At 42.2% G+C, this 13,819-nt stretch overlaps 1 protein-coding gene and 1 long non-coding RNA gene across 4 annotated transcripts; one reads left to right on the plus strand and one right to left on the minus strand.

The window, feature by feature from the left end:
* Window positions 1-818: 818 nt before the first annotated feature.
* Window positions 819-9,241, plus strand: LOC103101289 (uncharacterized). The gene is made up of 3 exons (XR_473192.2): window positions 819-867; window positions 6,888-7,016; window positions 9,077-9,241. It is a non-coding gene; the product is annotated as an uncharacterized LOC103101289 (long non-coding RNA).
* Window positions 9,242-9,791: 550 nt separating this feature from the next.
* TMEM176B (transmembrane protein 176B) lies at window positions 9,792-13,425 on the minus strand. Of its 3 annotated transcripts, none has more exons than XM_056799902.1 (7): window positions 13,169-13,425; window positions 12,257-12,460; window positions 11,681-11,791; window positions 11,292-11,348; window positions 10,892-11,101; window positions 10,410-10,529; window positions 9,792-10,227 (listed from the first exon to the last, which is right to left on the minus strand). In XM_056799902.1, the coding sequence occupies exons 2-7, from the start codon at window positions 12,443-12,445 to the stop codon at window positions 10,135-10,137; spliced, it is 780 nt and encodes a 259-aa protein (XP_056655880.1). In that variant the 5' UTR covers window positions 12,446-12,460; window positions 13,169-13,425; the 3' UTR covers window positions 9,792-10,134. The 3 variants fall into 3 exon arrangements, with proteins under 3 accessions (XP_056655880.1, XP_056655882.1, XP_056655881.1); XM_056799904.1 differs by having other exon boundaries at window positions 13,097-13,323; XM_056799903.1 differs by having other exon boundaries at window positions 12,602-13,323.
* Window positions 13,426-13,819: the final 394 nt, after the last annotated feature.

Raw genomic sequence — 13,819 nt, forward strand, 5'->3', positions numbered from 1 at the left:
AGGAAGAACATGGGTTTTAGGCATGTCAAACTGGGCAGGCCCAAATGGCAAAGAGTTGCAGGGAGATGAATTTCTGCCCTGAATTTCAGGTAAGGTAAGTAAAAGGATCATTACATTCATGAAAAAAAAATACTAAAGCTGGAAACTGTTTGAAATAGGTAATATACTGCTCTCTTGTAGAATATGCCATGCTTGCAATCATCTTCCTGTTTGGAAATGTCTCTTCCTTCTCCTGATACCCCCTCTAGGTATCCTGTCAAGTGGAGGCTAATTGTTGCCTAAGGAAATAACACCCAAGTTTTTACCAGTTGGTTTGTGATTCCAAAGACACAGTGGCAGCTACCAGCAGACTGGGTGCTGGAGCTGGTCCTGGGATTGGATGAGCAATCTGAGTTGGAGGCCAGAGATCAGGAGTAGAGTTGCTGGGGTCTGAGGCTGTGGCTGGGCTGGGGCCAGGTGAGTGATCTGGATCAAGAAGGTCAGGAATGGATGGCTGGAGGCAAGAGTAGGCATCAGGAACAGCAGCAGGAGCAAGAGTAGAAGTAAGCTGCTGGAATTTAGCAGCAAGAGCAAGCAGAATCAGGAGAATCAGCTTTGTGAGGGTGGGTGGGTGGGTGGGGTTGGCAAAAAGCCTTGGCAGGATAAACGTGGCATTAAAAAATTATCTAGGCTATCTTAAAAAAAATTGAGAAGTTCTCGTCCGACTAGTGGTGTATTAGGGGGTTCCTTTTACTGGGTTGTTTAAGGTAACTGAAAGTGATGGGCAAACACACTGAGAAATAAGGTAATAGGAAAGACAGAATTCTTTCCTCCCCCCACCCAATTCTGCTATCTTTTCAGTTGAAGTCAAGCAGGGATTCAGAATTGGTAAGTTGACTAAAGCTTTTAACAGACAAATCACTCTCTATGTTACTGGAAACAGGGATTTGTTTTAAAGGAAGGAAGGGTAAAGGAATTTAGATGGGAGAGAGGGAATTTAGGATTTCCCTAATCTAATATAACTCTCAATATAAATAAGTAAGGTTGTATAGTCTTTAGGAGGGATATTATTAGCAACTTTCAAAGATCTTCAGAGCCAAGCCCCAAATCTTTCAGGGAGAAACCAATAGTCAAAAAGGCAGAGATATCTTTCTATAGCTCCTTCTCCAAGGTCCAAGGAAAAAGAGTGAGTAAAAAAACAGTTTGTGCCAGCTTGTTCAAAACTGCCTTCCACCTGATCACATTCTCCTTTGAAATTTTCTTAATGGACAGATCTTCAAGCTTCCATTCATTGCATCTGCTTTGGAAGGTTTTCTTTAGCCTTAATCAATCCTTCACTTGCCAAAACTGTAAAAATTGAATTATATCTCAAATAATAAAGATATTATATTTTATGAGGTTTATTAAAAATCAATAGAAATCAAGGAATAAAGAGGATACAAAATAAAAACCACATGCCCATGACTGATTAGCCCATTTTAAATCCCCACACTTAGTTTACCACCACACTTGCTGCATCATCCCAAAGAAAATGCATGTGGGAGGAGTGACTGCTAATTAAATACCAATAATGTGATCCTGCCAATGTGGAGACGCAGGAGAAATTATAGGGAATTTTGGGAAATACTAAGGACTTCTGGAGAATGAAGTCAAAGTTTCAAAATCTCCGTTTATACAATTTGAAGGGGCACAAACTAAAACAGTTAGCATCAATAAAGCAACAGGGTCTGAAAAGGCTTAAAATTCATCTCCATACTCTTTGAGGTTCCTTCCCCTACCAAATATAACATCCATTTAAATTCCCTTGGTCATACTTCTGGGGTTCCTCATGCCCACACTGAGCATAGTGTGGATAAATCCCATATTGGATCTGTTGCAGAGATTGGGTAGGCCAAAATAGGAAAGGAGTGTAGGGAGATGAATCTCCCCCCTGAATCTTGAGATTACTCAAGCTAACAACAGGGTATCCAATCAGTATACTCAGTAAGGCTCTCAGAAACAGAAACTGTTTGAGATAGGCAGGAAACTGGACAATGCTTGCAATCTCTACTTCCTGTCCATAGGTGGTGCTAGCCTAGTATGTACTGGCTAGGAATTTAGAGGTTTGGAAGAGTAACCTTCCTTCCCCTCCCCCAAGGGGTAAAACCAGTGGCCCTGTGATACTTCAGTCCCCACCCCCACATCCAGGAGCATGGAAGCCCCCCTGGGTTAGCTAGGCTGGGGTTGGGATAGATAGTATGGAAAGGCTGCTCCACAATGTGTTTCCCTGCTGAAAAAATGGCTAGCACAGGTTTGATATCCATGTGGCTGTAGGGAGGGGTAGCCCAAGGGGATTTGGATCTCACTCTTCCAGCAGGAAAAAGTAGGTGCTTCCAAACAGCTCTCAGAACTTCAAGCAAACAGTAGTGGTAGGGAGGCCATGGTGGTAGCAAAGGTGCAAACTGCAGTAGCTTACAGATAGCAGAAATGGTGGGAAGGTTCTAAAGCTAATCTGCCTTTAAAAACTGCTTTACAATTTAGAGCAGAGCTAGGGTCCTATAACTCCAGACTTCTAGTCACCAATAATGTAAAATTTTATTAATTTCTAATAATTTCAGGTATTATATCTTATAAGATTTATTAATAATCCATTGAAGTAGAAGAAATAAAAGGACAAAAGTAAAAGCCTGAGTAAAACCCATTTTCCTAGCCCTGATCAGGAGGAAAGAGAGTGAGAGGGTGGAGCTACACAAACTTATATCCTCCCTACGTTAGCTCATAATGTGAGAGAGAGCATGGGAAGCTGGGATTTAGAGTTCTGTGGAACAAATCCTAATTACACAAAAGAGGGACTCATGAAGAAAATGCTATCCATAGCCAAAGAAATAATTATTGGAATCTGAGTGCAGATCAAAAAATGCCATCTATATATCCTTCATGAGATTTCTATTATATGTGTGATGTGTGTTCTATGATGATATCAATTTTTCTAGGTCTGTGTGTGTAATCATCTTGTTTGTCATTCTTAAAAGCATAATAATGTTCCATTACAATCATATGCCTCAACTTGTTCAGTCATTCCCCAATTGATGGATATCCCTTCAGTTTCTAGTTATTTGCCACCACAAAAAGAAAGCTGCAATAAATATTTTAGAACATTTAGGGTTTTTTTTTTCCTTTTTCCTATATCACTTTGGGATGTCCATCAATCAGTGGTATTACTGGTTCAAAAGGTATACACAGTTTTATAATTCTTTGGGTAAAACTCCAGATTGTTCTTGTATAATTGAAAATATGTTATCCTAAAAAAGAACTAAATTTCCCAGGAACCCACCGATTTCCTGTCCTTACATACTTCATATAGTCAGGGGATATTAGGTGGGGATGTGGAGGGTCCTGCCTCTTTACTTCCTGTCCCAAGTTTGGTGGTGGTAAGGCAAGCATTTGAACTGGCTGCTTGGCCATGGGCACATGGTCTTTCTTTTGTATCTTCTTTATTCCTTGATTTCTAATTATCATTAATAAATCTCCTAAAATATAATAATTTTATATTTGAGATTTAATTTTAATTTTTACACTCTCCAAAATGGCCTGATGGTTCACAATTCCACCAACAATGTATTAGGTGTCCCATTTTTCCACATTCCCTCCAATAGTTATCATCTTGCCCTTTTATCATTTTAGCCAGTCTGATAGGTATAAGATAATATTTCAGAATTGTTTTGATTTGCATTTCTCTAATTAATAATAATAATGATTTAAATAATTTTTATTTGACTATATATAGCTTTGTTTTCTTCATCCAAAAATTGTTTGTATATATCTTTGAACATTTATCAACTGGGGATTGGCCCATATTCTTATATATTTGACAAAGCTCTCTTTTTTAGATTTCAGAACTTTATTTAAGAAACTATTTATAAAATTTCCCCAAAACTTATTACTTTCCTTTTAATCTTGGCTACATTAGTTTTATTTGTACAAAAACATCTCATTTTAATGTGTTTTAAGTTATCTACTTTATATTTTGTAATGCTTGTTTATTCACAAATCTCTTGTTTATTCACAAATTCTTCTTCTAACCTTGAATCTGATAGGTAATATTTTACTTGTTCTAATTGTTTATAATATCTCCTGTTATACCTAGATCATTTTTCCATTTTGATCTTATCTTTGTAAGAAGTATAGGATATTAGTCTATATTTAGTTTCTGCCAAACTTCATTCCAATTTTTCCAACAGCTTTTACCAAATAGTGAATGCTTATTCCAAAAACCTGGATTTTTACCTTTGAAAAAGACAAGGTTACTATAATCTTTTACAACTATTTGTTGTAGGTCTGTTCTGCTCCATTGATCTATTTTTCTATTTCTTAGCAATTACCAGATACTTTTAGTAATTATTACTTTATAATGCCTCTTAAAATCTAGTAGTCAGGCCTCCTTCCTGAATATTTTTCATTATTTCCTTTTTTATTCTTGACCTTGTTTTTCTAAATGACTTTTATTATCATTTTTCTAGTTCAGTAAAATAATTTTTGGTAATTTAGTTAGGATGGCATTGAATAAATAGATTAGTTTTTGTAGGATTATCATTTTAATTATATTGGCTTTGAGCACCAATGAACAATGAACATTTCTCCAATTATTCACATCTGACTTTATTTGTATAAAATATGTTTTATAATAGTGTTCATATAGTTTCTGGATTTGTTTTGGAAGATATACTCCTAGGTATTTTATTCAATCTGGGATTATTTTAAATGAGTAACCTCTTACTCTCTCTTCTTGCAGGACTGCTATATATCCTGCTACTTTGCTAAAGTTATTGATAGTTTCAACTTAATATTTTTAGTTATATTCCACTAATTTTCCCTCTCTCCCTATATAAGGTCCTTCCTTACTGCCAACAAACACACATAAATCTCCCTCATTTTAAAAATCCTTTATTTGACCCTACAAGATTCTCAAGCTACCATTCCCTATTTTTCTTCCCTTTCACAGCCAAATTCTATGGGAAAAAAAGTTGTGTATGTTTGTTGCCTTCCACTTCCATTCCTCTCACTCACTCCACCCCCTGAAAATCTGGTTTCCCGTCTCTTCACTCAAATGAAACTGGAGAGAGCACCAGGATTGCTAATGGTCTCTTAAGTCCAAAATCTAATAATCTTTGTTCAGTTCTCATCCTTCTTTACCTCTCTCCAGCATTTAACAATGTTGACTTTCCTGCTCTTCTTGCAAACTTTCTCTTCTCTCAGTTTTTGAAACACTGTTCTATCCTGGTTCTTCTCCTACTTCTCCAGCTGATTCCTCTCACTCTCCTTTGCTAGATCATTATCTATATTTTATCTACTCTGTGTGAGTGTACAATTGAAATATATTCTGACCTATTATTTTCTCTCTACAATGTGAGTTCAATGATCATATCTCTATAGATGATATCCAGATCTATACATCTAGCTCCAGTGTCTCTATAATTATCTATTGTACTTATCCTACTAAAGGTCCCATCCACAAAGCATCTTAAACTCTGGTATAAACCAGAACTTCATTATCTTACCTCCAGCCCACAAAAACCCTCCACTCTTCCTAATTTATATGGTTCTACTGAGAGCAGAATCTCCTTCTAGTCGCCCAGGTATACAACCTTGGAGACATCCTTAACTCTTCACTCTCCCTAACTTCCCAATCCAAGAAATTGCTAGGTTTTGCGAAGTCTGCCTCTATAACACATCTAGCACCTTGAACCTGTGTTTTCTCTGCTAATATAGCCACCATTCATATTCAAGTCCTCATCACTTCTCACCTAAACTATGGCACTATCTTCACTGATCTCCCTGTGTCAAACCTCTCCCCATTCCAATTTGTTCTCCACACAGCTGCTAGATATTTCTAATGTGCAAGTCTGACTGCATCACTCCCCTGTTTAAGAAATTCTAGACACCTTCTGGCACCTAGGATGAAATATGAATTTCTTTATTTAAGCCTTCCATAATATGACTCCAGCCTAGGCTTATAGGCTTATAATTGATAGAGAAAGAGAAGTCAAAATAGGAACAGGATGAAGGGGATGAGAAGAGTAGGAAGAAGTCTTCCAGTTACCACTATTTGGGCTTAAAATGTCAGTGGGACATTCCTTAGGAGGTGGCCATTAGTGACCCAAAATAGGCTAGAGTTTAAAAATCAGGGCAAGAACTAGAAGTTTATGAGTCATCCACCTCGTTAGGTAAATTGAAGCTCTGGGAATGGATGAGATCACCAAGGAAGAAACTAAAGAGCGGGAAGAATAGATGTAGGGGATTTTAGAGTCAATGGTCTTTAACAATTAAGAAGGAGGGAACTGAGCAAAAGCCACTGATGACCTTAGAGAGTGAAGTTTCAGGGCACTGGAAGGACACTGCTTTAGAACCCACCCCTTTTGAAGTCCTTTAGAAGAGAGGAAGCATTGTGCCTGGATTGGAAATGATGCTGAGACCCCAAAGGAACAGAACTAGAAAGGTTTCTGCTTGCACTTTAGTGAGGATTTGGGTTCTACTTAAAAGAATATGGTAGATTCCTAGATATGAAGTTCAACTAAGTCAGGAACTGAAGGTGGTAGAGGCTAAAGCTAAGCTAAGCAGAGGAGCCACATGGCCAACCCAGAAGATATATCATACCCAGCAAGGAAAGGCACAAGGAGGTCTTGATCAATGACACATGGAAAACCCAGTGGAATTGCACATCAACTATTGGGGGGGGGGGAGGGAAAACACATGACTTGTAATCATGGGAAAATATTCTAAATTAACTAATTAAATAAAATTGTCCAAAAAATAAAAAATAGAAAGGCCCAAAGACATTATGAATGTCAAAGGTTCTGAAGTACCAGAGTTCTAAGCTGTCTATGTGGGAGGTAAATATAACTCCATACCTATTCACTTTCCCCATTTAGGATGTATATGTTTGAGAGAGAGTGTGTTCTGGATTTGGAAGAAAATTTTCAACTGTAAATATTCTTGCAATGCTACTCCAGTAAATGTCTTTCCTCAAAGCCAACTGTCCTGTGGTTATCTCCTGGAAGGTAAATATATTTGGTGAGAGAGAAGGTTGTAAACTATAGTTAGAATACCTTGAATCTGCGGTGGCTCTATCCTAAGAGACCCTTTGAGTGCAAGTTGTGAGACAGGAAAGAATGCCCTCCCCTGGGGGGCAATACACTGAAAATAGAGCCTGGTAGAGAGGAACAAGGAGGAGACCTGAATGATGGAAGTTTTGAGGTAGGAAGGAGGGAAACTGAGGAAGGTACTATCAAATGATCTTGATTTGCTCAGTAAAATATGAGGCAAGTGCTTGCTTAGTGGGTGAAGGGCAGAGGGTGGTGATGAAAAGAGCACCTACCTAGGACACAGGAGATCCAGGCTCATTTTTAGCTTCTCTATTCTCTATGTGACAGACAGATTAATTAAGATTTGGGGAATCGAGGCAACTAGGAAGCAAAATAATAGAGAGTCAAGCCTGGAGCTAGGAGGACCTGGGTTCAAATGTGATCTCAGACACTTCCTAGCTGTGTGACCCTGGGTAAGTTATTTAACCCCCATTGCCTAGCCCTTACTGCTCTTCTGCCTTAGAATCAATCAATCCTTAGTACTGTGGAAGTGGCAAGCCACTTCCACAGTACCTATTCCAAGACAGAAGGTAAAAGACTAGCAAATGAGAGCCTCAGCAATTCCTTTGGCGGTTCAGTCATGGTGGCTCTTTGCCTCCACTGCTCCTGGTGTCCCAAGAAAGAATACTGAAAGGGAAGAGGCTTCAACCTTCTCCTTTTGGACTATCCTGAAGACTTGCAAATACAAGCCTGACATCTTTGCCTCTCGACATTTGTTCTTTGGTTATAGCTGAAGGGAAAGCATTCTGATTCTGCAGCCACCTCTGCATCAATGTCCCAAGAAATAAGGAGTGATTCTGGTCGTCCAGAGACTTTGAGAGATGGGTGGGAGTTAGGAAAATGCTGGTGGCAATACTTCATCTGGACATGAATCGGGTGGGATCAGTGTCAGCTAAATCAGAGCCCACTCTCTACATGCCTGAAGGGGAATAGGGGAGCCCATGCCCACAAGGAGCTGGAGCGAAATCTTCATACATCTTTGAAGTGCAAAAATTAATTAATGTGAAGTAGCTAAACAGGACTAGGGTGCTATTCATTGACATCTCCCAATGAGGGGAACATATCTGGGGATGTGGGATGCTGGAGTGGCACAGAGAAGAGACCCTCAATTCTTTAAGAGAACCCAGAGAGGGAGACATAACCAGCCTGGCTCTGGCAAAGAATCCCAGAGATCCTCGGGGCAGGTGCCTAACAAATACTTTGGAATTGTTGTAGGACTGTAGTAATAACGGCTAATGTTTACATAATGCTTACCATATGCCAGCCACTGTGTTGTGTTATACATTGATGATCGTATTTAATCTTCACGCCAACCCCAGGAGAGAGGTACCATTTTTATCCCCATTTTACAAGTGAAGAAACTGAGGTGGGCAGAAGGTAAATGACATGCCTATGATCACATAGCTAGTAAGTGTCTTCTTGACCCCAGATAGAGTCCTTAATCTGCTGCCCCAACTGGATAATAAGATGACATTAGAGAGAATTGAGTGGAAACCACTCACTTGATTAAAAAAGAAAATGAAGACTAAGAAGATATTCTCCAAAATATAGCCATAATATTAGTGAATTAGAGGCTCAGAAGAACATAGGGCCAATTTTCCCAAGTGAGATAGAAAAAAAAAAAGTTTGATTTTTTTTAAACCCTTACCTTCCATCTTAGAATCAATACTGTGTATTGGTTCCAAGGCAGAAGAATGGTAAGGGCTAGGCAATGGGGGGTTAAGTGACTTCCCAGGGTCACACAGCTGGGAAGTGTCTGATGCCAGATTTGAATCTAGGACCTCCCATCTCTAGGCCTGGCTCTCAATCCACTGAGATACCCAGCTGCTCCCTTGTTTGATTTTTTTTTTAATCCACATTTTTGTTTGGTTCTTGCTCCATATGTGATGGTTCTTGTTACACTATTTTTTTTCTTCAAGTTGAGAGAACTTTAAGAAAAATCCTTTTTTTTTTTCATTTCCATGATATTGCTTTAGGATTGATTTCTCTTGTGAAGGCAAGGCCCAGTTAGACACCTCAATGAACCCTGTAGTACCCAGTGAGACCAGGGGACCTCTGGAGCTCAGGAGTTCTAAGCCACAGTGGGGTATGTACCTACTTTGATATTATTATGGAAAGCTCCTAGGAGTGATGGAACATCAGGTTGTTTAAAGAGGGGAGAACTTAACTAATTTGCCATTCCTGTGCCAAATATCAATGGGACTGGGCCCATGAGTAAGTCCCATACTTCCAGCCTAGCTAAGCTAGGGAGATGCAGTTTTTTAAAGAAGATAAATCTAAAAGATTTCAGAAAGCCAGTCCTAACGTGCTTCTCTTCCCCCCCCCCCCACAAGGTGGTCCATACAAAATAAATGATGCAAGGGAGAATCCATTGGAAAAGAAAAGAATGCTTTCCTGATTCGTGCCCACCCTCCATTGAGGATCAGAACTCTGAGCTATAGATCAAAAACTGTCCCCTTCCTCCAGTCACCGCCAAGCCTCTCTCCACTTCAGGAGTGCTGCCAGATCCACTACCAGTGGATCAAGCCAGTGATACTCTGGGTGGGAGTCAGGTTCCCCCAACCCCTGAAGATCCAGGGTCTAGAACTGGTCTTCCCCCAGGGCTTCCCAAACTCTACATTACTTGCTCTGAGGAAACACCAACATTGTCCCCCTCCTCTAGCCCAGAAAGGAAGAATTGGAGGGAGTGGATGAACTCATCATCTGAAGCATTTATTAATTGAGATTAGCCTGCGGACAAAGGACTGATGGCTATCAGGGGGAGAGCAAGGATCAGACTAGATGGAACTCTCCCTCTCAAGGAGAAAGTGAGAGGTGGGAAGTACATGAGAAATGGGATGGAGAGAGGCTGAGCAGAACTGGAGATAAAGGTAGCGTGTTGGGGTAAAGAAGAGGGTTCTCAGCAGTGATGCTCCATCCTGGCCCAGGGTGGGCTTCAGGGTGGCCAGATGCCTCCAGAGCCTGGGGATTCTCCAGCTGGGAAATGGCAGGAGTCTCTGGAATAAATGTTCTGCTCTAGATGCGGGATCCTAGCTCACACATGAATGGTCCCGATGGATTTCTCCTTGTATGGTGAAGGAGGAAGTGATTCTCCTCCCAGAAGCTTCTTCTCAATCTCGTCCTCAACCTAAGAACAGAAAGAGAGAACGTTAGCTCCCAGGATGTAGCAAAAAGGGAGCAGAAAACAGGAGTTCGCCTCTCCGATCAAGGGAAGAGGGTGCAGTCCACGATCAGTCCCTGGGAAAGGAGCTGAATGAGGAGCTGAAGTCGGGTGCACCCTCTCCCCTATAACCTTGCCCCCTCATTCACCTGGAATTCAGATTTCTGGCAGCACAGGTGACGGAGACCGACACTCAGGGAGGCCAGAGACACCAGAAGCATCACGGCACAGACGGCCAACAGCATGGCCTGGACTCCCTGGAACAATTGCTGAGGGATGAAAAGAGGAAGGGTTTAGGAGGCTGCTGGCACCCTCTTCATCAGTGACCATGTCCTTATCAGGATCACAGCTATTCTCACTGGCCAATATTCACCCCCAAACATTGTAGCTATGGTTAACTTCTGCAGCTTCCCTGTCAGTCATTATTATCACCCTCCTTATGTTGCTATATCTGAGGGAAGGGAAGGAAGAACAGAACATTCCAGCCTCTTTCTCCAGAAAGGAAAGATTGTTTGAGTCTCTTAAACTCCTGCCCTTTTCAGCATCAGGCTGGGTGCAGGTGTTTGGGCAGTCCCTTCAATCCCAGGCTGAGCCACTCCTATCCTCTAGCACCCTAGGACTAGGTTCTCACCATGAAGATGTTCAAATTCCTCTGGCAGTCTCCGGCTCTATCAGTATAATAACGCCAGCTATACGTGAAGGTTTCTGATGGAATCTGCTCACAGATCCTTCTCATGTCATAGAACATAACAGAGGAGTCCATAAAGCTGTACGAACAGAGGACGATGGCAGCAATGGCAGTGGAGATGCTGCTCAGGGCAAGCAGGGCAGCAAGACCACCCTAGAGAGGGAAGGAGCAGAGGAGAGCAGGTCACATCCAGTCACAGCAGCATCCCTAATCTTCATCCCCTCTCTTGCCCATGCCAGCCAAGCACAGCCCAGAGGCTGGACCCCAGATTCCCCCTCTGAATGAAGCCAAAAAATATAGAACAAGGAGGGGAAGTCAGAAACAGAAAAGTCCCCACTCTTACCCAGCAGTTGTTCTGACGTTTTTCATAGATGATGGCCACGGCCCCAGCCACAATGGCCTAAGAAAAAGAAAGATTAGAGAAGGCTTCCCATGTCCCTTCCATGCCCCAGCTTCACCAGCCTAGAGAGCAGGGGAAGATCTAAGAAAGGGGGAAGGAAGCCAGTCACGGGGCCTGGGATCCAAATACCCCCATTCCATCCTCTGCCATTCCAATCCCCAATCAATTGCAACAATTCCACATAAAAAAGAAAATAGGAAGAGCTGGCTTTTGTATCCTCTTCTTCAGATGTCCCATATCTATGTGCCCCCTTTTCTCTTCCTCAGCCCCCTTCTTACCCCCCCATAGCTCCCTCAAAGACCCTTTCTCCCCAAATACCCTTCCCTACTCACCACAGCCCCTGTCCAAAAGGCACAACCTGTGGCCCACAGGGGAATCCAAGGCCCAAAATATAGTAACAACCCAAGAGAGCAGCTTGTGACTCCCAGGAAAATCAATGACACCTGTAATGTAGGAGAGCAACTCAATCCCTGCCCAAGGAGCAGCTAAGCTGGTGGCTACTCTGACAAAAACCTCCAGGGACAATCTTGACTCCTTGAGGTCTTGACTCAAAGGTCAGTCCTGATCTTAATCTCTGAGGAAAGAAGATTCTACAACCTGTCTGGTTCCTAAGACCAGGGGTCTTGAGGTCAATTGAGTTTTTTCTCATATCTAACACAAACACCTTCCAATTTCCTGGATGTGAGAACTTGAACAATGAAAGGTCACTTTCCCTCTTACTTTCTTCCCATGTAAAAGAGAGGGATGAGGGGTTAGACTGGAGTATACTCAAGGTCACTACAATTTCTAAGTTTCTATTATGGTTTTCATTCATTTTCTCTTTGCAACTTCATAGGAATCAAAAGATATGTCTCTCTTCCCAATTTTTATCGTCTTCCACAAATACCCCCCTTTGAACCCACTCTTACCCCAAGTGCCAGCTGTGCCTGGAGCACCCTTTTGCTCTGGGGATAAGTCCTAGGTTTCAAGAAGGAATACCCAGTCTCAAGGAGCTTGGCCAGAGTTGACTCCTGGTGGATGTGTATATTGATTTGGGTGGGTTGGGAGTCCCCTTCCATCACCTGCATCCCATCCACCTTCACCACGCTGGCGGACATTTCCTGAATCTGGACCTGGAAGTAGATTAAACAAAAAGAGAAGGAAGGCAGGTGCAACGAAGGGTAATTACAGACCTAGGAAGATTCACATGAAATCATCATTGGAAATGCATTCAAAGAGCCTTGAGTTCTAATCTCAACTCTGCTCCTTATTACCTGAATTCACTTTAAGCAAGCCTCAATGTCCTATAAAATGAGATTCAAACCAGATCCAGGGTTTCTTCCAGCTCAAAAATCTAGAAACCCTCCGAAGGAAAACTCTTTCAAAGATCCAGGTATTTCTTGAATACTTTACTTTTCTTGGAAGCTCTATTTGGGGACATGACCTATCCCTCTCCCCACTTTCTTCCCCCACTGTACTTCCCTACTTCAGACCCAGGGTTTATGCGCCAGCTGTGTGTATTTGCCCTTAAGCCCTCCCCCCTTCTCCCTCCAGTCTCCGGTCCGGATCCTTATCTTCCTTTTCCTCCTCCCACAAATTTCTTCCTCAGGCTCCCTCTTTCTCTTTTATATGGAGGGAATTAGAGCTGGACTCCCTAAGAGGGAATGCCCTCTTTCTTCTCCTCTGCCCCCCAAGCCCTAAATAGCAAAGTCACTTTAAAGGCTGGGCCCTCCAGGAAGTAAACACACACTCAGATAGATCATGCTCACAGTCCAGGGAGGCTGAGAAATCCAGGATACAGACGCTATGGAGTTCAAGTGGACCAAAGATGAGTATCTTACCTAGTCTGTCGTTTGCCGCAAGACTAGGCAAAGCAAACCTAGGAGGAGAGGTTAAAAGCTGAGCAGGGACCAAGGAAGAGCTAAACAACCAAAAGGAGGCTCAGAGCAGCCAAGCAGTTTTCCGCCCAGCCCGAGAGCCAAGACCCAACCCCGGAGGTGGGGACATGAGAGGGGGTGAGTGGGGGGGAACAGGGCGGGGCGGAGAGAGCCAGAAGGGCTAGTCTGCTGATTTCTGATTACCACAGCAGCCATTGGTTGCTCTAGAAATCAGATTGTTTCCCAGCTCTGAAGCTTGGGAAGAATGAAAGACAGACAGACAGACAGAAAGACAGACAGACAGACAGACAGACAGAGAGACAGACAGACAGAAAGAGATAGAGACAGAGAGAGAGAGAGAGAGAGAGAGAGAGAGAGAGAGAGAGAGAGAGAGAGAGAGAGAGAGAGAGAGAGAGAGAGAGAGAGAGAGATCCACAAAGCCCAGGTTAAGATTCTCTTCCTCATTTGGGAAGAGAGGTTTTCCAATGGCCCATGTTTCCTACATATTTCCATTTTATTGATTTGATTTGTAAAGTAAGAAACAACTAGAGAAGAGCCACATGAGCTTAAAGGTGTCTCTTGGGTTGAGGGAGAGTTGGGAACAGCCAGAGGGTC

The sequence above is a fragment of the Monodelphis domestica genome, chromosome 5 (assembly GCF_027887165.1).
Source record: "Monodelphis domestica isolate mMonDom1 chromosome 5, mMonDom1.pri, whole genome shotgun sequence".
Classification (NCBI taxonomy): Eukaryota; Metazoa; Chordata; class Mammalia; order Didelphimorphia; family Didelphidae; genus Monodelphis; species Monodelphis domestica.